Below are 21,675 nucleotides of genomic sequence, written 5' to 3'. Positions count from 1 at the left end.
TTCCTTTTCGCCATAATGCAAACCGACCAGTCGCGTGGTTCTAGGATAAATTAAGCGGTTGACACAAACGAATGGAAAATGGTCAATTTTGTCGAATATTTATTCAAGTTAGCTCATTGCTAGGAATTCTAGGATTTGTTTACTGTGGATGTATACAGCTGTAGTAAGCATTGATTTATATTATATTCATTGAAGTTAAAACATAAATATTGCACCATTTTTATATATTTTTAAACATTATAGTTCTTTTGTTGTATTTTATGCCCACAGATATATCTGTGTTTTACGCGGCGGAACTGCGACCACAGCGGGAATTACACGGGCAGTCGTCATTCTTGTCGGAAAAGCGTCTCTCCCGTTGACAGCAGAGGATCCGTAAGGCGAAAACAGCATGGCGGGGCCCTGGACGTAACCGTGTATATATTTTGCTTGCTTACAGAAGACAATCGAGCATTAAATGCAGCTCTCTGCGAGAAGCGGCTCGCCGGACGTGCGTCGGAACGCCGCCAGGAGGCCTGAGTAAAAGTGACCCCACCGCATTTTATATGCGGGGTCCTCGCGGAAGGACACGTTATTACTTTGAACAATTCTCCCCAACGTTCACGGGACGCCGATCCCATGTAACTGGCTTTGCGGTTTCGTCGTAATGAGCCTTTAACTCGAGGTAGGTACCGCCAATGATAACACGAACACGGGCAGTAAATCCATGCGCAGCACAAACTTGGTCGCACCCAAGATACTTTTCAATTTTTAATGCATTTTTACTTGGCCAGTAGGCACAGTCCGTCTGAAATCGACACATGGCACACCGTGTTGGTTCTTAATGAGTCTACTACAACCTTTCCCCGCGATGAATAAAGTATTTAAACCATGCTGTTCAAGTTGGTAACGCGAGGCTCCTTCCCTGTTTCACCACGTCTGCTTCAACTGCAACTGGCAATTGCAGAAATGAATCAAAGCAAGACCAAAACGCAAAGCACTAGTAGACTGATCACCTGTAAACCTGCACAGGGGCAGTGGTTGATAGGGATGTGCGGATCGATACCAAGTTGGTCAATATTGGATCAACACCAGCACAATGATATCGATATTTTCGCTCTTCTATTCCCGTACCACTTTACAACGGTAGTGACACAGTGACGTCATAGAAAGGGGCGATCACCAACTCCGCCTCCCAGCAGCTCAGTACCCAAGACAAACACCCACCGAACCCATCTCCCCCACCCTGGAAAATGTCCTGGCGCTGCACGACACACACTTTTTAGTTTGACTTTCCATTCTCATTTACTTTTTGTATCTGTATCTGTATCTGTATTGGATCAGTATCGCCGATAGCAACTTGGACTTTACTTGGTATCTGATCATAAAAAAGGAAATCCGTTGTATTGAACATCCCTAGTGGTGGCCTAGCAGGTGAGGAAGCAAACCCGTAATCAGAAGGTTGCCGGTTCGAATTTCGAGCTGCCAAGGTGCCACTGAGCAAAGCACCGTCCCCACACACTGCTCCCCGGGCGCCTGTCATGGCTGCCCACTGCTCACCAAGGGTTAAAATACGGAATGACACCGTATGTTGTGTTGCTGCAGTGTTTCACAATGACAGTCACTTCACTTTCACTTTAATTTTGGCCTCCATGGACACCAAATAAGCATGTAATATCCATGCATCCTAAATCTTTGTAAAAAGTCTTGGCCTATTCCTGGATGTGGGTTTGGCCATCAAAATAAAAGCAGAATTTAAAATAGTTTCGTTCCGTGGTGGGCCACACAGTAGCTCAGCAGTTTGTGTTGTGGCCTCACACCTCCTGGTTTGGACCCTGTGAACAGCTCACCCTGTGTTGGTGCGGGTTTCCTCTGGATTCTCTGGTTGCCTCCCGCCACCCAATGTCACGCAGGCTAAGGGAATTGGTGACTGCAAACCGTAGTCTGTAGTTCAGAGGGTGTGTGCATGCTGTGTGATCAGGGAGTGAGATAGCGAGTGGTCTGCTGGCACTAGATATGCCACCAATAATAACCACAACAACTATATGCATATTATTCATAAGGATTAGCGTTATTCATGTATATTTTTATGTGTATTTTATTTTGGAGCTTGTGTTCATCGGTGTGCACCTTCTTGCCATTTGTTGTCAGTGCGATGATTCGCAGAGCCAGGATCAGTGTGAGGCCCAACGTAAGACCTGCAGGCAGAGCCACCGCCCAGTCTCAGGATGAAAATGCCTCGCAACAGACGCCCGCTACGGTGGACCTCACCCAGGTGTCCGAGTCAGCCGTGGAGACGCCGCTCTCTGAGTCAGAACAGCAAACCAGCAGCTGGACTGCTGCGAGAAGAAATGAGAGTGTCTCCCATGACTCCTCCGCCCATGCTGAGTGAGTTTTTAATTCAATTATTTTTTGTTGTTTTTAAAGGTTCCCCTCACATGAAATGTTTTCGGTTGCTTTTATATGGGTCTTAGTGGTCCCCTAATACTGTATCTGAAGTCTCTTTCCAGAATTACAGCCGCTTTTAGCGAGTCGCACAATGAGATTTCCCCAGGACGCGCCGTTTTGGTGTCTGTAGATTTAAATGCTAATGAGGAGGAGAGAGGCGGGACTATTAGGTGAGCAGCCTTGTGACGACATTCCCCTTGGGAGGAATTCCAGATCCGACCGTATGAGTGAGCTGTTGCTCTCTGAACGGTGAAGCAGAATGACCCAAGCACTCTTTACCCCTGTCGCCATTTCTAGCCACTGCAGGACCATAGACAGGCCAGGGGAACTTGTATTAATGTTAAATAATCTCACAAAGGGACATTTTCATTATAGGGGACCTGTAACACCAATGACCAAATCTTCCTTGTCATTCTGATTCAACTCAACCATGCCTGTATATAAGCAATGTCGGATTTTTTAAATAATGAAATACAGCAACATGGTTCAGTTCTAAGAACTTTTGTTTGAGATTTTCTGTGATTGTACCATTGAATTCTGTTTTGATTTTGTAGAGCTGGAAATACCCGAACAGGGCAGCAGCATGCTGAAGGCACATCACAGTCCTCTGGACCTCAGAGGAGGAAGCGCTTCTCTGCCATACCCAACCTGGCCAAGCTTCGAGCTCCTCCAGCGGCCACCCGAGCCTCACACCCAGCACCCAAATCCCCAGTAAATTCCACTGCCCCCGCTGTGAGCTCATACCCATGCCAAGCACTTACTGTGAGTCTGGATTCTGTGAAACCTTCTCACAGGACTTCAGGTAAACGGCGACTGTCCGGTGGAAATAAGCCGACAAAAGTCCAGCCAAAAGCGAAGACCAGTCCGTCTGTACAAATTCAGGCTGAGCTGGGGACTGAGGAACCAGGAAACAAGGAAAGTGAGAAGTTGGATGAAATGTTGACTGAACAAAATAAGAGCTGTGTAGCCCAGCCAGGTGCCATCAATCCTAGTAAAACGCCAACTCAGGCCTTAGATGATCCTGTTGCATATGAGAAAGATCTGCCACCGCAAATGAAAAATCCCTCAACGGTGTCTGAAAATATGAAGGATAAGCGCTCGCCCTCACTGTTGTCGTCCTCCACGTCTTTGAAGGACCCTTCAGATTTGATCAGACTGGCCAAAGCTGAGAAGCTCAGGCAGCTGCTGAGGAAAGAGATGGGCAATGAGAAGGTGAGTCCAGCGCTCCTTTTAAAAAAAAAAAAAACAAAAAAACCCAAAAAACATGACATGACAGTAGCAGTCAATAAAAGTCTTTACCTTTTCCAAAAATCTGATCAGATTTCTGATAATGTGATTAGATTTACCAGTGATTAGATTTAGATTTTGCCTGAATGTAGTATATCAATTTTAGGATATAATGTTAAACTCGGCAATGGATGAAAATAGCACTCCTGAAATAGCAATGGATGACTTTCCTCAGTACTTATGCTTAACACTTCTATTCTACAGAATGAGATGCATTGTAAAACATTCTAAATGAATGCCCGTGTAGCTATGATGAGCACACCAGAGGTTGTAATATTTTACATACTTAAGACAATTTAAATAGTGTTTTAAAGACTAATAATGATTATAATGATTTATACTGATATGTAGTTGTGTCTTATGTCAGTGTACCACATACATTTACATTTACAGCATTTACCAGACGCCCTTATCCAGAGCGACTTACAATCAGTATTGACAGGGACAGTCACCCTGGAGACACTCGGGGTTAAGTGTCTTGCTCAGGGACACAATGGTAGTAAGTGGGGTTTGAACCTGGGTCTTCTGGTTCACAGGCGAGTGTGTTACCCACTAGGCTACTACCACCCTTACATGATGTTGTGTGGATGGCATATGTGTCTACTAACACATTTATAAAGTAAAGGAAGGGCATATATATTTCTGTAATGCATTGTTGCAAATGCCACAAAACCAGTGTATTGTTTTGCAGAAAAAGAAGGCAGGCTGTCTGAACAAGGCAAGAAAGACAGAGGTTAATTCACCAAAAGACCACACCAGGATGACCATGAGGGAGCTTATTTACTACCTGCCGAAAACTAACCCCATGAAGTAGGTTTTCATCATGTGAATGTGAGAGAATTTTGTGCTTGATCTTTCATGGACTTTGATGTCCATGATGTCTCTTTTGGACAGGCTATGATTAATTGATGAATCAGTGATTAATTCTCTTATCATAAGTCAAGTCAAGTCAAGTCAAGTCCGCTTTATTGTCAATTCTGCCACATGTACAGGACATGCAGAGAATTGAAATTACGTTACTCTCTGACCCATACAAGTAACATTAAATACAAAAACAGTAACAGTAACATTGAATACAAAGTATAAATACAATTTAAAAAAAAAATAACACAATATACAATTTAAAAAACTCCATATACAAATAAGGGCACATGGTGGAGAGTGCAAAACCAGGAGAGTGCAAAACCAATAGTGCAACAGAGGTAAGTTTAAAGTGACGAAGTGAAAGTGAGGTAGTTGGCAGACCAGAGCTGCACAGAGTGACTGGTGCATGGTCAGTTTGTGTGTGTTAGAGTTCAGAAAGTTTGTGGAGCTGAAGAGGGGAGTGGGTGCAGAGCTGGGAGGGAGTTGAGTTTCCTGACAGCCTGATGGGTGAAGCTGTCCTTCAGTCTGCTGGTCCTGGCCTGGAGACTCCGCAGTCTCCTCCCTGATGGCAGCAGGCTGAAGAAGGTTTGCATTGGGTGGGTGGGATCAGCTGCTATGCCGAGGGCTTTCTTGGTGAGGCGTGGGCTGTAGATGTCTTGGAGGGAGGGGAGAGGGACACCGATGCTTCTCTCAGCTGCTCTGACTATGCGTTGGAGAGTTTTTTGGCAGGACGCATTGCAGGCTCCAAACCACACAGTGTTGCAGCTAGACAGGATGCTCTCGATGGTTCCTCGGTAGAATGTGTACATGGAGAGCCTGAACAGCTCTTCTTTTGGATCAGAGATGCCAGCCTGAGCTCCATAAGTGCATTAGTGAGCCTTGGTCTTCCATGATTTTGTTACTTGTTCATTTTGATGGTTACTGACTGCAGACATCCCAAAAGAGCTTTTTTGGAGACTCTATTACCCATCTGTCTAGGCATTACAATTAGTCAGTGTCGTCTCTAAAATCTTTCCATTTGTTTTCTGGTTCTGACATGTCAACTTGTGTACTTGCTGCCTTGTTGCCAAAGAAAAAAAATGCTCATTGCTGAGTAATCAATGTCTTTCATATTCTCTTTTCTATTCACCTTATTTGGTTTTCCTCCAGGTCTTACCAGGAAGAGGACCAGCAGAGGGCAGCAGACACCCCACACTCTCCAGCGTCTCCGGCTTCTCCATCTCCAAAGTACTTTTTAAGCCGTCAAAAGCTCTTCTGATCACTCATTTATTAAACAAATACAAAAAATTTTAAAAAGTAAAAACTGATTGATAAAGATAGCCTCAAATTTAGAAAATGAGTCATTAAAACTGCGTAAATATACATGCTTTGTGCAAGAATACTTTTTGTAACTTGTTTTTTCCTTTAATGTACTAGTAATAGGCTATAATTTCTATGGACTGTAGTAATAATAGGCTAGTTGCATATGTGTGTTCTTAGTGTCTGTACATTCCCAATTCATGCACACCTGCCTCGAGAGTGCATGCATGACTGCAGATTAATGTTATTTGGTCTATGTAACCTTGATCTGTGTGTCAAACTATGTTGCGTGCATGAATTTGTTGCTACTGGTTGATGAATGCGGATGTGCCGGAACCCATCATTGCTATTACATGTACATATGAGACTGTGCTTCTCTCCCTGTCCAGCTTAGATGACGGGACACCAGAGCATTCAGAGCAGCCTGAGCCTTTAGAGGAAAGGGAGGAGCATGAGGGGGAAGGCGGAGACACCGATGTCACTGAGGTTGACCCTGGTGATCAGATGCCAGTGCCCAGAGTGAAGGTGGCAGAGGATGGCTCGCTGGTCGTAGATGAAGAGAGGTTGGCATTTAGACTGACCTCTGTTGGATTGCACCTTTGTAGTGGTCACTAACTAATTCTGTATATGTCCTTTACTGAAGTAATGCTGTTTGAAAAGACTTTTTACTTTAACTCAACTACAGTTAAATTAATCCCTTTGATCGTTAATTATCGTTAAATGTGTATATTTCCATACACATTTTGCACAGCGCCATCTTCTTTTTCTCTCAATGGAAACTGTTTGCCTTCAGTGTTTCAGTATTGATCTTTTTCACCTTATTGGGTCCTGTTATTAAACTGTAATAGAACCTCAGGGCCATAATAACCTCATATTTTAAGGCATATATATTTGCAAAGTGGAGGGTTGAAGGGAGTACGCTTACTGTACTTTTACTGTTGTTTTTATATTTTGTAATCCATGGTACTCTTCAGATGGCCTTTTTATAAACAATAATTATGCACATTTGTGCCATTATAGCACCTGAGGTTTATTTAAAAGAATATGCTACCTGCTATGCCATCATTTTGACTACTTTATTTTTGCTCTGCGCGCAGTTTGACTGTAGAAGTGCTGAGGGCGAAGGGGCCCAATTTGGCTGAGGAGATGGATCCAATCTTCGAACGTGGCTCAACCACCACCTATTCCAGCTTCAGGAAGGGAACCTTCACAAAGCCGTGGTCTAACCAAGGTGGACATTTATGCCCTGTTTACACTGTGCTGTTAGCTCTTGCTCAGGAACACAATGGCAGTTATCCAAATCCTTGATGCTATGGTGCCTTTTTTCACCAGCCTTCACCTTTCACGTTTTACTTTGGAATTAATAATGGCTCTGTCTGTAAAACTTTTTAGGACTCTTTGTGACACGTGGGTTTGAAAGGTGGTGGGACAATTCATCCACATGTTCTCTCTTCAGACACTCACAATGATTGCAAACTGTATAATCTTACTGTGTCAAGTTACTCCAGACAGGCACAGCACCTGAAGTTACCTTGTCATTCTTATCAAAAACTAGGCTAGAACAATATAATTTGTCCATTGAATGTTACATGTTTGAATGTTACATGTTCTTCAGAGACGGACATGTTCTTCCTGGCCATCAGCATGGTGGGCACAGACTTCTCAATGATTGGTCAGCTCTTCCCTCATCGTGCACGCTCCGAAATTAAGGTAACCTGCTTGCTTACCCATTCTGACCCTGCATCTTATCTGAGTTGCTGTTGCAATAATAACAACACAGTGTTTGAATCTTCTACATCCCCCCAGAACAAATTCAAGAAAGAGGAGAAGATAAATGCATGGAGGATAGACAAAGCCTTCAGTAAGGTTTATCAATTCGTCTTTTCACCTGTGAATGTACTTTACTTGGTACTGTAGTGGCTGATTGCAACATTTGTGTTCATGTCTTAGAAGACAAGCGGCGCTTGGACTTGCACTTCTTCAGTGAGCTACTGGAGAAGATTCTAGCTGAAGAGAAAAAAAGAAAGAAGGGCAGAAAAGGAAAGCCCGCTTCAAAGTCCAGTATTCTTTCAGGTAAATGTGGTAAGTGTGAAATCTGCACATGGTCTCTCAACGTTTTATCATTTATTTTCCCTTTGATTTGCATTGTTAATTTTCAATGTATCTGTTCCCATAGTAAGGAACCTATTGGATTACTCTTCAGATTACACAGCTGAAGATGATGTGGACAGTGACATGATGGAGGGAGAAAAGGAGAACGAGGACTGTTTGAATGAACTTGCCACTGTAGATGAAAATAAACAGAAGGAGTTGGGGAGAAGGTCACCGACACGGCAGCTGAAATCCAGGGGTGGAGAAAGTACCAATGGCCATGGAGATGTGTCCTCAGTTCAGAACGATGGAAGCTCTAAGGTACACCATTTTGTAACACAATGCTTCAGGAGGTGTAGTTGAATTAGAGATAAAATTGATATTTAAAGTAGTCTACTCTTAAAGTAGATATTTCTCCTACTCAGGTGGCCAGATCCTCAAGAGTGGGAAAGGAGTGGAAGCAGGGCCCTGAGGAGTATGAGGAAGAAGAGCATGAGTTCAGAGCTGTGCAGGAGCAGATGCTAAACAAGCCTACAAGGTACTCCATCCAAAGATCAAGGTTTTCTCCTTTTGAGTGCCTTGTTTCTGAGCCTTTCTTTTGTCTCAGGTCAGGAAGAATTCCCAAGTTTTCTCAACATCTGATACAAGCAGGCGAGGAAGATGATGATGATGAGGAGGAGCAAATTTATGTTCCTTCCAAACAATCCCCAGCTCTTATGCAGAAGGCCAAAGTCAAGCCTGCATCGAGAAAGAAGGTCTTTAGGAGAGGCCAGTCTAAGCTGGTAACTCTACGAGCTTCTCCCACTGAGGAAGATGAGAAGGAGGAGGTGGTGGAAGAAACATTGGTCCAGGAAGTTTACCACTATCCCACAGAACCTGAAGAGCATAGCCAGGCATCTGCTTTCATACCACTGAGTCTGCGCTCACCTCCACCTGTCACCATGGAGGTGGTGGAGACCATGGAGGAGGTTTGTGTGTGCGCCAGTGTTAGAGAAAAACATTTTATAAATCTTATTGTGCTCTTACAGGGCTCTAGAGTAAAAAAAAAAAAAAAAAAAAAAAAAAAAAATCTCCTTACCGCTGAAAGTCTTTGATTTAAGTAACAGACTCATATTAGGCCCATATCATATTCTAAACCAATCAGAGATTGTGAAGGGTGGGTCCCGCCTCTGATTGGCTGTGGTTCAGACAATTTTAAACATTTAAAGTCAGACAGAGAGGTGAGTAGCCTAGACCAGTCAGATAAACAGAGTAGATGTAGCCACGAATTAGAACTTTAATGGAGCGTTAAAATCAGACCTGACGATGTGCTTTGTGCTTGTTTCAAGTCATTTAGACAGTTTTTAATGTCGCTTTTTCATGGTTGCGCTGAAAAAAACTGACCAAAACTTTAGCTGTAGCCTCTGTAGCACCTTCTCAGCATCCATTTTTTCACGAGCGCGACTGAAGTGATAGAAATGAACTGCTGAGAAAATATAATGCATCTTATAAAAAACATTACATGCAATGATAATTGTACTGGCCAAGTTTCCCCTCTCCCCCACTGTTCAGCAAACAGCATTAGGACGAAATGTTAAGTTTAATGTTGCATACACTATTACAACAGAAGACATTCAGTTTGTCAATTGTTCAGCCCTTAAAACACTTGCACTTTTCATTTAGATTTTCATTTTATGTAATTTATCTTGATTTAATTTCAGCTCAGAGAAGCACTTTAAGCACCATCACATTTTCAGTAAATCTACAGTAATTCTACAAGAAAATTACCTTTCTAGTGAAAGTTGAAGTGATTGTGAAACATTGCAGCACAGCACACCGTACACACAACCAAATGTGTCCTCTGCTTTTAACCATCACCCTTGGTGAGCAGTGGGCGGCCATGACAGGCACCCGGGAGCAGTGTGTGGGGACTGTTCTTTGCTTAGTGGCACCTTGGGATTCGACCTGGCAACCTTCCGACTACGGGTCCGCTAATTGTAAAGAATTTTATTTTAACCAGATTGTTAGTTAATCATTTACAAGTCTGCATTGTCTATATGGAAAACTGCGTTGTTAAATGTGATGCTGTTGAAAATTTGGTGCACCTAATTCCTGTGCTGGTTGGGCACACCAGTGCAAAAAGCCCTGTCTTACCCAGGTAGCTAAAGTCATTGTCATTTCATTTATACATTGTGTTAAATTCACTGCCTCATTTTTGGGCTGCATGATTCAAGATTCAGGTACAATAAGTTTTAATGCAGAATGTTTGATCATGTTTGATGTGATTAAACTTAATGTTTGTTTAATGTAGACATTACCCAATTCCAATTCATGTGGGGACAGTTTTCGCCACTCAAAAATGCAGCCCAACCTTTTGGTGGAAAATATTTATCTGATTTGTATGAAAGCCCCGTAGGGCAAAACACAACAGCGAACTGTAAAATGAATTAGCCAAGAATTGTTTTGGCCTCATGCTTTGAAAATATTTTTCTATGCCTTTGGCAAGGAAGTCGACTCCCAGGCTCCTTGTGGAGTCAACAACATGCAAATAATTTTGCATTTGCTGGTGTGTTTTTGTGTTTGCCTTTGCATTTGTTTTCTTTCTAATCCTTCCAGTTCCTCCATTGCTCTCTTTGCACTCACCCCTCTGCCTTCCCTGTACAGTTGGACATGTCAGTGAATGTGCCTGATGTGTTGGGCATATCCCAAAATGCTGTATGTCCAGACTCCACATGCAAGCGACGGGTGGGTCAGGTTGGTACAGTCCCATGTGATCACCAGCTGGACCTGCTTGTCGTAAGTCACCAGTTATTTGAAGTATTTGTCATTCTCATTTCTGAATACCAATTAAGCATAGAAATAGTCTTACTTTAAAGGAACCCCTGTGGTTCAGATGTTTCCTGATTGTTCACATAACTGGTGCTGTGTCCAACAGTATGGTTTTGATTTTCATAAGCATTCATTTACATTTTTATTTTCATTTGTCTGTGCCAGTTTAGGGGAGCTGACCAATTCTGCCAAAATAAACGTTTGCATTTATGTGTTGTTTTCCTTTGCAGGACGTGATCGGAATTATGGCTACAGATAACTTGGAAGGTAGAATATGTTGCTTTGCAGAATGTCTTAAACTTAAAATAAAGCTGCTTGATATGATATTGATATAAGAATTGCACCATAATATTTTGTTCTTGTTTAATGCATCTAACTATCGATACTTAGCAGAGGAGTTATTTCATGAGTTACAAATTTTTAGAGATATTTGCTTTAGGGCGGAATGTGTCCTCTCAAATATAATGAGACAAAACCATTGTGTTGGTCAAAATTGGCAAAATAGGTTTCATTTTAGAAGCTATTTTCTCTGAACCTTGCAGTCCACTACTGCAGCTGTTCATGGTTGCCAGATCTTTTGCTTTTAATCTTTTCATCCAAGATATTAGTCACTCGTATTGAAATTAATGGTAGGATAACAAGGTGATGAGCATAGCTTGCTAAGAGTGGTCCTGTTTTAAAAGGCTTTCTGCTATTAGTGGTAAACAGAATGTTAAATACAAAAGATGCTTGTGATTGCTCATCTCATGTTATTCATTTCCCCTCTCCTCTGCAGTGACTGATGAGAGTTACACTGAAGCAGCACAGACGCTACTGACCATTGGGAATCCTGATCTTGCAAACCATGGCTTAGAGTCGCATAGCACAGGTTAACATGTTTAACTAGGATGATAAATAAAAAGTGTGTGTGGGCCATGTTTTGTTACATTGGCACTAGTAACAATTTATGATTTTGTTCTTTGTTCCTCTCTGAAATCCCCCAATTAAATTTTTTTCACTATTGTTGAGATTCTTCAAAATGTATATACTTATATACTTAATATTCTTTGAGGTATAACTTTATTCAAATCAAGTGTATTTTTTGTTTTACAGCAGACGTTGAAGTGGTTGTAGAAGGATCCTCTCTAGATATGCAGCAGGAAATGGTGGTGCCTCAGCCAGAGAGTGATGTGGTGTGCAGCGTCACGCAAATGAGCACTGACTTTCATGTTAATGCATCTAACGCCACGCTGAACCCTGGCCAGAACATTGGTCTACCCTGCTGTCATTTTCTCCCCCCTGTGGAGGATAAGGTCCTTTTCTCTGAACCTGACCTGAGCCAGCCTCAGGGTCCCAGCCAGACAGCTTCAGAAGCCAAGCTGAACTTTGCAGACTTTGACTCTGGTTAGAAAACCAGGAATTCTTTTGGCATTTTGTGACTTTAAGCCATGTGTTGAAAAACGTGAATTCTGTTAAAATGTTTGCAATTTCTGTGCTTATTGACAGCAATGAGAACCACATTGCAGCCACTGGTGAGCACGCAGGTGAATACTACCTGTGCAGAAGACTGTGCTGATGTCTATGCTTTGGAACGCTCTGGTGTTGAAAATGAGACTATACAGGTACAAGTACAATAATGAGTATTTATAATGTTATTGTACATATTCCAGAATGTTTTTTCCATTTTGTCATTCCTGTTATTCCTTTGATTAAATATGTTTTGCATTCAAATATATGCACAAAATTTGGGAGTTAATCTCCATTTTCTTTATTCTGTTTTCTACAGGGAGTGTCTCTGGATCCTGCCAGTGGGCTTCCAGTGCAAAATGAGTCTAACTGTGACCAGCCTATATATATACTCTCCCTGACAGAGATCCTGCCCTCTCTGACAGACAGCTTCACTTCAGACCTGTGCCCTGGGCCACGGAGGTGTGCTAATCTTTTACTCTAAATCAATCTCAATCCTACAATTTTTTTTACCTGCTGTTATTGATTATTGTTAGTGATTTTCCTAGACAGCCTAGTTGAGTAATTCAACCAAGATATCATATCCAAATCATCTTTGTCATCAGTAATGACAGCATTGAGATGAGCAGCAGCGACGTATCTCACCTGCTCATCACTGATGCCCTGGTGGCTGTGGCAGAGGAAGAGGAGAAGAAAGAGAAAGGCCCAGTAGCATCAGAAGCAGGACCATCAGTGCAGCCAGAGTCCCAATCCGGGGCACAGGGTAAAAGGGTGGACCTGTCCAAAAGCATAATCAGAGGCCATGAGAGAACCAGGAGAGGTGAGAAGAGTTTTGTAATAATAAATGATGTTTCTAAAGAAAACTGCTTTTATTCCATCTTTTAGATTTTAAATAAAAATATATGTATTTTGTTTATTTAAAAAATATTTGAAAATCATTTCATTTATGTTTTAATCAGCCAAATTGCTGGTGAAACCATCCCTGTCAGGAAGACGAGCAGCAGCAAGGAATGTCTCGGGGAAGGATGCACCACCAGCTTGCCGAGTCAAGACCACCCTAGAACCAAAGAATTCCACAACCCCCATTTCACCTCCTCAGCCCAGCTATACGAACCCCACAGTTGCCAGCGGTGCGCTGAGCAGGTGAGGGGATGATTGTTACTTGCTTATCACTGGCCTGGGGGTAATACAGATTAAAAGTTGCATGTAAATGAAACATTCTGGGGTACTTTTTTTTTTACTGAGCATGGCTTCTAGGCTAATTTTTTCTTGTTCAGTCATGAAGAGCTGACTGAGACGCCTTGTGCTGAAAAAGAAGACAAAGACATTAGCCAGAGAGAACTTGCAAAAGAAGCCGAGCAGACTTGTGGAGCCACGAGTCATCCTCAAAAGAGAATCCGGAGAGGTGAGGGAGGATTCCAAGTTTAAATAGTTTAAATGCAGTGTCAGAAATTTTGACATAGAATAACTGTTTCCTCACTGTGTACCAGCCAAGTTACAGGTGAAACCCTCCCTCGCTACACAGCGGGCACCATCTCGAAATGTCACCGAGAAAACGGGACCTGAGCCTGAGGAGGCAGCCTCCGAGGACCGAGTGCAAGGCATTGTGGGGCAGGAGAAAGACCTTGGTACAGTTACCATGGCAATGGCCAGTGAGTCACTGAACAGGTAATTGTTCCCAATGCTCAGTAGTTTTGTGGCTGTTTTGTCAAGTTTGTTTGCTTGGTATGTCACAGAACTTTGCAACTATATACTTTTAGAGGAGCAACCTTTACATTTTAAGAATATAAGTCAGAGGTTGATATCTGATGACGTTAAAGCATTGTAGCAAAAATGATCTTGGTTCTAGAGTCTTGCTGTATTTATTTTGGATATTCCACATTGCCTTTGTTTTTGTTGAATCTGACTGTTGTGGAGTTCAAACGTTTGTCACTCGCCAAGTCCATTCATTGATTCAAAGTCAACAGAGCCTCCATTTGTCATTTTTCAGTTATCCAAATGTGACGGACGACCACTGTAAAGAGGTTTTCCACCTGGTCATCAGTGATGCGCTGGTGCCTGTGTTGGTGGAAGGGAATGAGGGACAAGATGAGGTTGGTGTTAAGCCACCAACACAGCCTGAGGTTTCAGGTGAAGAGCAGGAACCACCTCAGAAGAAAACTAGGAGAGGTGAGGCAGGATCTGCTGTCAGTGACGTACAGTGGGTACGGAATGTATTCAGACCCCCTTAAATTGTTTCACTCTTATATTGCAGCCCTTTGTTAAAATCACTTAAGCTCTTTTTGAAGTTCAATAAATCTGCAGAAATGTCAATGTGTGTTTTGTGTTCTGTGTTTTTCTGTCAATATGGAGTGTTGTGTGTACATTAATGAGGAAAAAAAATGCTTAAATGATTTTAGCAAATGGCTGCAAAATAACAGAGTGAAATCTTTGAATACTTGCCATACCCACTGCATATCATGTATAATATTGCATAGTATTCAACAATGCTTTCATTGCCAAATCTGCTTTCAGCCAAATCGCAGGTGAAACCATCCATATCTGCCAGACGATCATCAGCACAGAGAATCTCTGCAAAGGAGATTCTCTGCAAATCTCCTCTTCTAGTCCAGCCCAAGAGTCCCACAACCTCCAGCTCTCCAGCTCGAGCCAGTGGCAAAGAATCAACTAGTATCAACCTGCTTTCTAACACACTTAATAAAGAGGAAGAGGAGGAGAAAACTGATCATAGTGAAAAGGTAGAACATATTTCTTTAAGAAAGAGAAAAGATGCATCTGTAGTACAGTTGTCAGAAGAAGCTGATGCTGAGAAAATGAGTGGGCAGGAGGTTCTACCTCAGAAGAGACCCAGGAGAGGTAAGACTAGTCAAGGATCAAAATACATTTAAGTGTGGCCATGTGCCTTGTGTTTATTTCTTGTTTATTTGTGTAACAGCCAAATTGCAGGTGAAACCTTCCCTGCCTACAAGACATGTGACACCCCGAAGTGTCCCCAAAACAGAAGTGCCCACCCTCCCTGTCCTGAACTACATCCCAACATCCAACTCTTCATCCCCATCAGTGTGTACTGTGAGCCAATTGGATGTGTCATTGCTTGAGAAGGGAGACCGTGATGGCATAGTAGGCAATGCGTTTGGTGCTGGAGAGGTGCAGCAAGCAACAACCAGTAGCCCACTGAGCAGGTGAGCTGGGGGACCATGAGTGTGAGATGTTTATATTATTTGTAGAATTCCATGTGTTCATCTCATCCAGTCTCAGTCCATCCATTGATGTGCAGTCTATGCAGGTCTGTTCCACATATTCGTCTGATGATCCCGACCTAATCCATTTTAGCCTCAAACAGTCAATCTATTCTGGATGGATTGAACTATTACAATCCATTTCAGCCCCATTAGTCCATTTGTCCATACTTTTGTTCATCTACCCATCTCATTCCATCCCAGTCAAGATCATTATGTCTATTTTAATATTTTCTCCTGTCTTAAATCACTTCCCGATTTACTAAATCAGGTGAGGTTAAGCTTGGTTGGAAGGAAAATCAGCATGTGTGAATACGAAGCCATTGACATAGTTATTGCTATATTTTCATCTCTAGGCCTGGAAGGAGACCCAAAGCTTTTCTGTCCTTCATTTCCAACAAGAGGGAGCAAGGGGTGGCAGTTACCGCTCAAAGGATAAAGCATGGACCCCAGATCAGCATGTCCAGGCAAGAAAGGACACGTTTGAATACTGCATCTGACTCCAAAACAGAGAGGCTTGTAAATGCGTCCAGCTTCTCAAATACACATGCCATATCTGCCAGAGTGGATCCCGGCACCTCCAGAGTAAGTGGCCTTTACTCTCTGTAATTCTCAATTCAGTTCTACCGATGCTGGTCTTTTAAAAAATATTCTAAACTGTTCAGTGCATTAAATCTGTTCTGTTCTCTGGCAGAATGCTGAGCAATATATAGAAATGTCAGTGAAGCATGATCCAGAAGAACCCACTTCTGTGTCTGAGTACTTCCTTAATGACATCTTCACTGAGGTGGAAGAGTTTTGACTGAAAAAGACAAGCAGGAAAAGGAATGCAATTTGTAAAAACATTTACATTTCCCGGCATGCAATTTGAAACATGCTGGAAAGAAGCTTCTGAAAGTTCTGTTGTTAAAGTGCCTTTATGGCATTTAGTGTCATACGTTAGACTGACCAATAATAGCAATAATAGATCATCTGAGCCATTTTTACTTCCATTGTTAATTGATGCAGATCTCATGTATATGTACATATTTATTTTTTTTAAACAGCTTTTTAATTTGTGCATGTTTCTGTGTTGTTTATAATGTTTTTTTCTGGAAGAGACATTCTTAAATATGAATTTTGGAAGTTTCAGCTCCATTTATTTTATTCTTTTTTTTTTCATTTCCCTACAAAGCTTTTCAGAACTGTTTTGGCTGGACTGCCTCATTTGTATTTTTCTTTCTTTTTTGTGTGTTCGTTATATAGATAGGATAGATAGACATGTAGCGTGAAACTTCCAGTTCAATCTGTTTTTTAAGAGTGTCAGTGTTCAGTTTTAGCAAATTGCCACTTCGGTTTTACTTGACGTATTTTACTTGTTAGAACTTGTTCTGATTTTTCAAGGGTTTGTTTATTACTAAACCGGCACTGTTCAGCTTTCAGTTAACAGCACACTTTTCAATTGATGTGTTTTCCCTTGTCCACACTAGCAGCATAAAGTGTATTAATAAAATGTTTGTTACTTGTCTTTTGATGTCTTTGTTATAACCCGATTTACATTAAGTTAGGTTATGGTAGTTGTGCCTCGCAGGGTTGAGTGAATATTTTTATTGGGCATTTTCATCGGGCAAAACTGAAAGCATTGATCTGTTTAAAAGGCACAAATATATTAACAAAGCTATTTTAAAACAGATAATAATTGTGTTTTTATGGACCGCCCTGACTTTCCCCATCACGTGACCTTTTCTATCCTTGCCCCCACCCTTCCCCCTACTCCTTCACCATGAGTAGTCTGCATTCTCCATGTTCATCTGGCTGGGAATCTTGTGGAGCCTGTTTCTAGAGAAAACAGACACGCTTACCACGGTTTACTATTTTGTGAATCAAGACATTCATCATTAAGGGACTTTCTTTTGTGCACTGCTTTTCCTACAACAGTCCGTCTAGTAATAACCATTCCTAGGATCATTACATGGCTGTTGGCAGTAATGCTGAGTGTTGATTAGAATCTACAATAAAGTAATGTCGTTGACTATTGGTTATTGGTTTGTAACTGGAGTAATTATATAATTTCTGTAGTATCTTGCTGTGTTACACCCTGCACTAACTGATTAGAGTTAAAAGACATTCTGTTCCTATTGAAGCCCATGATTCCTGCTGTAATAACTTTCATTATCACATGACTGCATTGTTTTTCTTTTATATCTTTGGTTAGATCTTGCTTTCTCAAACATGGGGTGCTGAGGCCATCTCTTCACTTTCTGTACTGATAACCTAGTCTAAGGGCAGTTTCCCCTCCTCTTATCTTTGCAGGCTATGCTGTCTTCATCATAAAAACAAGATCCACAGTGTTATACTGCAAGTACTTCATTATAATGCTACAACACCCATGAGTTTTCAAGGACTGATATGCTGAACTCCTTAAATCTATGCAACCTTCCTTGTTCATCTAATTAACACTTACCAACCTCTTCATTAGATACACCTTGATAGTTCTGGGTCAGACCCCCTTTTGCTTTCAGAACTGTCTTAAATTTTTGTGACAGATTCAACAAGGTGTTGGAAACAGTCCTCAGCGTTGTGGTCCATATTGAGTTCTTTCCCATCCAATTTCACCACATCCCAAAGGTGCTCTACTGGATTGAGGTCTGGTGACTGGAGGCCAGTGGAGTACAGAAATCTCATTAATCAGGAAACCTGTTTGAGATGATTTGAGCTTTTTGATGTGCAGATCTATGCTCAGTTGGTGCTAATGGACCCAAAATGTGCCATGGAAAAAATTCTGCCGCGCCTTTCCAGCACCACCACCAGCCATTCATGCTTTCATGTTGTTTACGTCAAATTGACCATACTACCTGAATGTCTTAGATTAAATCAAAAGACCTGGCAGACTCAAAGACCTGGCAACATCTTTCCAGTCTTCTATTGTCCAATTTTGGTGAGCCTATGCAAATGATACCGTCATTTTCCTGTTCTTAGCTGGCCTGATGTGGACTTGGTGTGATATGCTGCTGCTATAGTGAAAGGGAATATCATTGTGAAACACAGCACCGCACACTGTGACATTTTGCATTTAACCATCACTTTTGATGAGCAGTGGGCAGCCATGACAGGCACCTGGGGAGCAGTGTGTGGGGACGGTGGTTTGCTCAATGACACCTTGGCGGCTCGGGATCTGAACCAGCAAAATTACCGTTTACTTACCAGTTAGGCCACCATTTACATTTACAGCATTTATCAGACGCCCTTATCCAGACTTACAGTCAGTAGTTATAGGGACAGTCCCCGTGGAGCAACTTAGGGTTAAGTGTCTTGCTCAGGGACACAGTGGTAGTAAGTGGGATTTAAACCTGGGTCTTCTGGTTCATAGGCGAGTGTGTAACCCCTAGACTACTATCACCCATACTACCACCACTGCCCCTAAAGTCCATCTGCTTCAAGGTTCGACATGCTGTGCATTCAAAGATGGTGTTCTGCATACCTTGGTTCTTTGGACTAGTGTTATCTTTCTATCATCTCAGTCTGCCAATTCTCCACTGATTTGTGTAGATCAGGAGATCCATGTTGTCCTCATCACATGTAGACACCCAAATGCATTGAGTTGCTGCCATGTGACTGGCAGATTTGAACAGGTGAGTGTGTAGATATACTGTAGGTGTAAAAAAATGGTGGTGTTGGCATGGCATATTACGAGTTTGTATTTTGAAGAGGGTGTGAGTGTGTGTGCAATGTCTTTTGTGTGTACATGGTTGCTTTATCTCAGGCACACATAGGGAGAAAAATGTAATGCACACAGTACCATTTTTGGGTTTCAAGAATTAATCACATTGAATTTATTGCTAAATGTCTGGTTATTTAGTGAATTTTATTTAATCGATTGACATCAATAATTTTTTAAGGAACAACAACAGGAAAAAAAAAAAAAATTCACCTCCTCAGCACCCAGTATGGGCTCCAGATGACGCTACAGCAGATGATCACATGACAGAAAATGAACAATAAAGTAAAAAAAAAACAAAACAATGGTTTCCATTGCCCTATTCTGATCAGGTCTCCAGTTTTATCAGATTAGCAATGTTCTGAAAATGCAAACTATTTCTTGCCCTTGCCGTCACTTCAGACAATTATCTTGATAACATAACAATGATACTTGCACAAATATCTGCTTCAGCAGCAAAGAAACAACAAAGAAACAAAGTGTGTGCATACATGACATGATTGATAACTGCACATCTGATGTGGCCAGACTGGATTTCTGAGATGTGGTCATGTCAACACAGGTGGTTCCATACCAATGGTTGACTCGCCAGATAGAGCCACATTTCAGAGTGTGTAGAGTTTAACGTGAGCGTGCTTTATTGAAAGACGGAAAAAAAGCATAATTAAGGGCTTGCTGGAATTCTGTGCATAAATTAGTCTGTGTGTCATAAACAAGATATTTTCCTTGTGCTTTTTTCCTTTTGAAAGAATTTAAATCAATCTGTTATTCATCATAGAAGTTTTTGGCTTTTGCTTTTCACAAACATTTGCATAATGCCGGAAGCCAGACCAATGCGGAAAATGTCATCTAAATCCATGTGACATATTGTAATGAGACTAATGACACCTTATTGAGAACGCAAACAGATAATAAAACACCATGAACACTTGCTAGCGCTTTGCTCATTTTTATTAATTAATGATGTATTCTCGAAATGTGTCCTTCCATACGAACATTTTATTTGTTATTTTTTTCCCCAAAAGAAATATATTGCACGTTATTATATTTATAGCAATATAAATATATTGCTATGAACATGCATATTATATATTTTTTGAGTGGCCCATTTACTTTTGAAGGCTAATTTGACCCACAGGGTAGAAATTATTTTACAGTCAATCAAAGGAAAAATCTAAAAATTAAATTGTGTTTTAGCAGACTGTGTGAACACAATTATATTAGACACTGAATTAATCTGATTTGTTTATTTATTTTACAAACAATTTCAGCCATCAAAGTATGTGAGCAATCAGTGTTCGTTTCCTGGCGAAGGATTCTGGATCTTTTTTACTAAAATGTCCCTCTGTCATAAGCCCCATAAACATGGGCCTCTTGCCTCTCCATCTCCTTGGATTGTGACTTGCTATATATGTGTACAGCTGTCGTTTGGAAATACTGTCAATGCGGAATTTTTTTAGATGTTTAACACACGTGGACCCTAATTAGAATGTAGTGGACAACACGTTAGGTTCAAACACAATGCGAACACAATTCTTTCCATTGTTATCAGCAAAGTACATCAATGATGTGTCAAGGTGAAAAGAACATTTTGAAAATGCGTTCATATCTGGATGATCATTCTTTGTGTATGTATTTCCTTGAGCATTATGAGTGGTAACGTAATCGTTGATCTTCTCAAATTGCAGGAATGTCTCAGGAGCTTAATTTATTGGCACCTACAAAGGAAAAAGATGTCAGCAGCACTCAATATTCTTGTAGTGAAAGAAGAGCATTTCTGTAGAGGAAGTGTCTGGCCATCCTCCAATGTGTCTGTGTGTGTGTGGGTGACTTTGTGGTCATGTGGGTGGGTGGCGGGTTGGGACATCACTTCTGGTTCAGATCTGTCCTGCATTAATACATGAAATATCTCTTGGTAGTAGTCTAGCTGGTAACACATTTGCTAATGAACCACAAGACCCAGGTTTAAACCCCACCTACTACCATTGTGTCACTGAGCAAGACATTTAACCTTGAGTGTCTCCAGGGTGGACTGTCCCTTTAACTCCTAATTGTAAGTTGCTCTGGATAAAGGCGTCTGATAAATGCCATAAATGATAATGTCATGAGAGTATAGATTGTCCCTTTCTAAACCATATTATTATCTTCCACTAGTTTTGGGTGAAAACACAGCAACAAGACCATGCAACCAATGCCATGAGTAATTTCCTATGTTTCATTTATAATTGAATAAGAGAATATCTTTATTCTTCTTAGAATATTCAGTACTTTATTCTTCCATTATATACAGTATATATACATATAATAAGAATGATTTAAAAAAAGTGTCAATAGTTACTTTTCATGAATTAGCAAAATGCAATGAATGAATAGAAGAGATATCTAAGTCAAAACACTGTATGTTTGGGAGCATGTTTGGGGTTGCTGCCCTGCTGCAAAATACATTTGGAGCAAATCCCCCTGGGTATGATACATAAATATCTGTCTGAAATGCAGTGACAAAAAGGTGACACTGCA

The 21,675-nt window shown here is 41.3% G+C and overlaps 1 protein-coding gene across 6 annotated transcripts; it reads left to right on the top strand.

Annotated features, from left to right (window-relative positions):
• Positions 1-25: 25 nt before the first annotated feature.
• On the top strand, positions 26-16,968 carry LOC114786912 (transcription factor TFIIIB component B'' homolog). Of its 6 annotated transcripts, none has more exons than XM_028974498.1 (29): positions 26-163; positions 271-664; positions 2,131-2,367; positions 2,982-3,639; positions 4,406-4,524; positions 5,728-5,805; positions 6,267-6,440; positions 6,975-7,108; positions 7,493-7,587; positions 7,684-7,738; positions 7,828-7,950; positions 8,081-8,289; positions 8,394-8,506; positions 8,576-8,936; positions 10,612-10,743; positions 11,007-11,043; positions 11,552-11,644; positions 11,869-12,159; positions 12,262-12,377; positions 12,542-12,684; positions 12,828-13,042; positions 13,182-13,365; positions 13,500-13,627; positions 13,713-13,890; positions 14,213-14,391; positions 14,737-15,078; positions 15,158-15,404; positions 15,818-16,046; positions 16,156-16,968. In XM_028974498.1, the coding sequence occupies exons 3-29, from the start codon at positions 2,135-2,137 to the stop codon at positions 16,261-16,263; spliced, it is 4,974 nt and encodes a 1,657-aa protein (XP_028830331.1). In that variant the 5' UTR covers positions 26-163; positions 271-664; positions 2,131-2,134; the 3' UTR covers positions 16,264-16,968. The 6 variants fall into 6 exon arrangements, with proteins under 6 accessions (XP_028830331.1, XP_028830328.1, XP_028830330.1 ...); XM_028974495.1 differs by having other exon boundaries at positions 8,054-8,289; XM_028974497.1 differs by having other exon boundaries at positions 7,828-7,959.
• Positions 16,969-21,675: the final 4,707 nt, after the last annotated feature.

This window comes from Denticeps clupeoides, chromosome 3 (assembly GCF_900700375.1).
Source record: "Denticeps clupeoides chromosome 3, fDenClu1.1, whole genome shotgun sequence".
NCBI classification, from domain to species: domain Eukaryota; kingdom Metazoa; phylum Chordata; class Actinopteri; order Clupeiformes; family Denticipitidae; genus Denticeps; species Denticeps clupeoides.
This window is presented reverse-complemented; position numbering and strand designations above follow the sequence as displayed.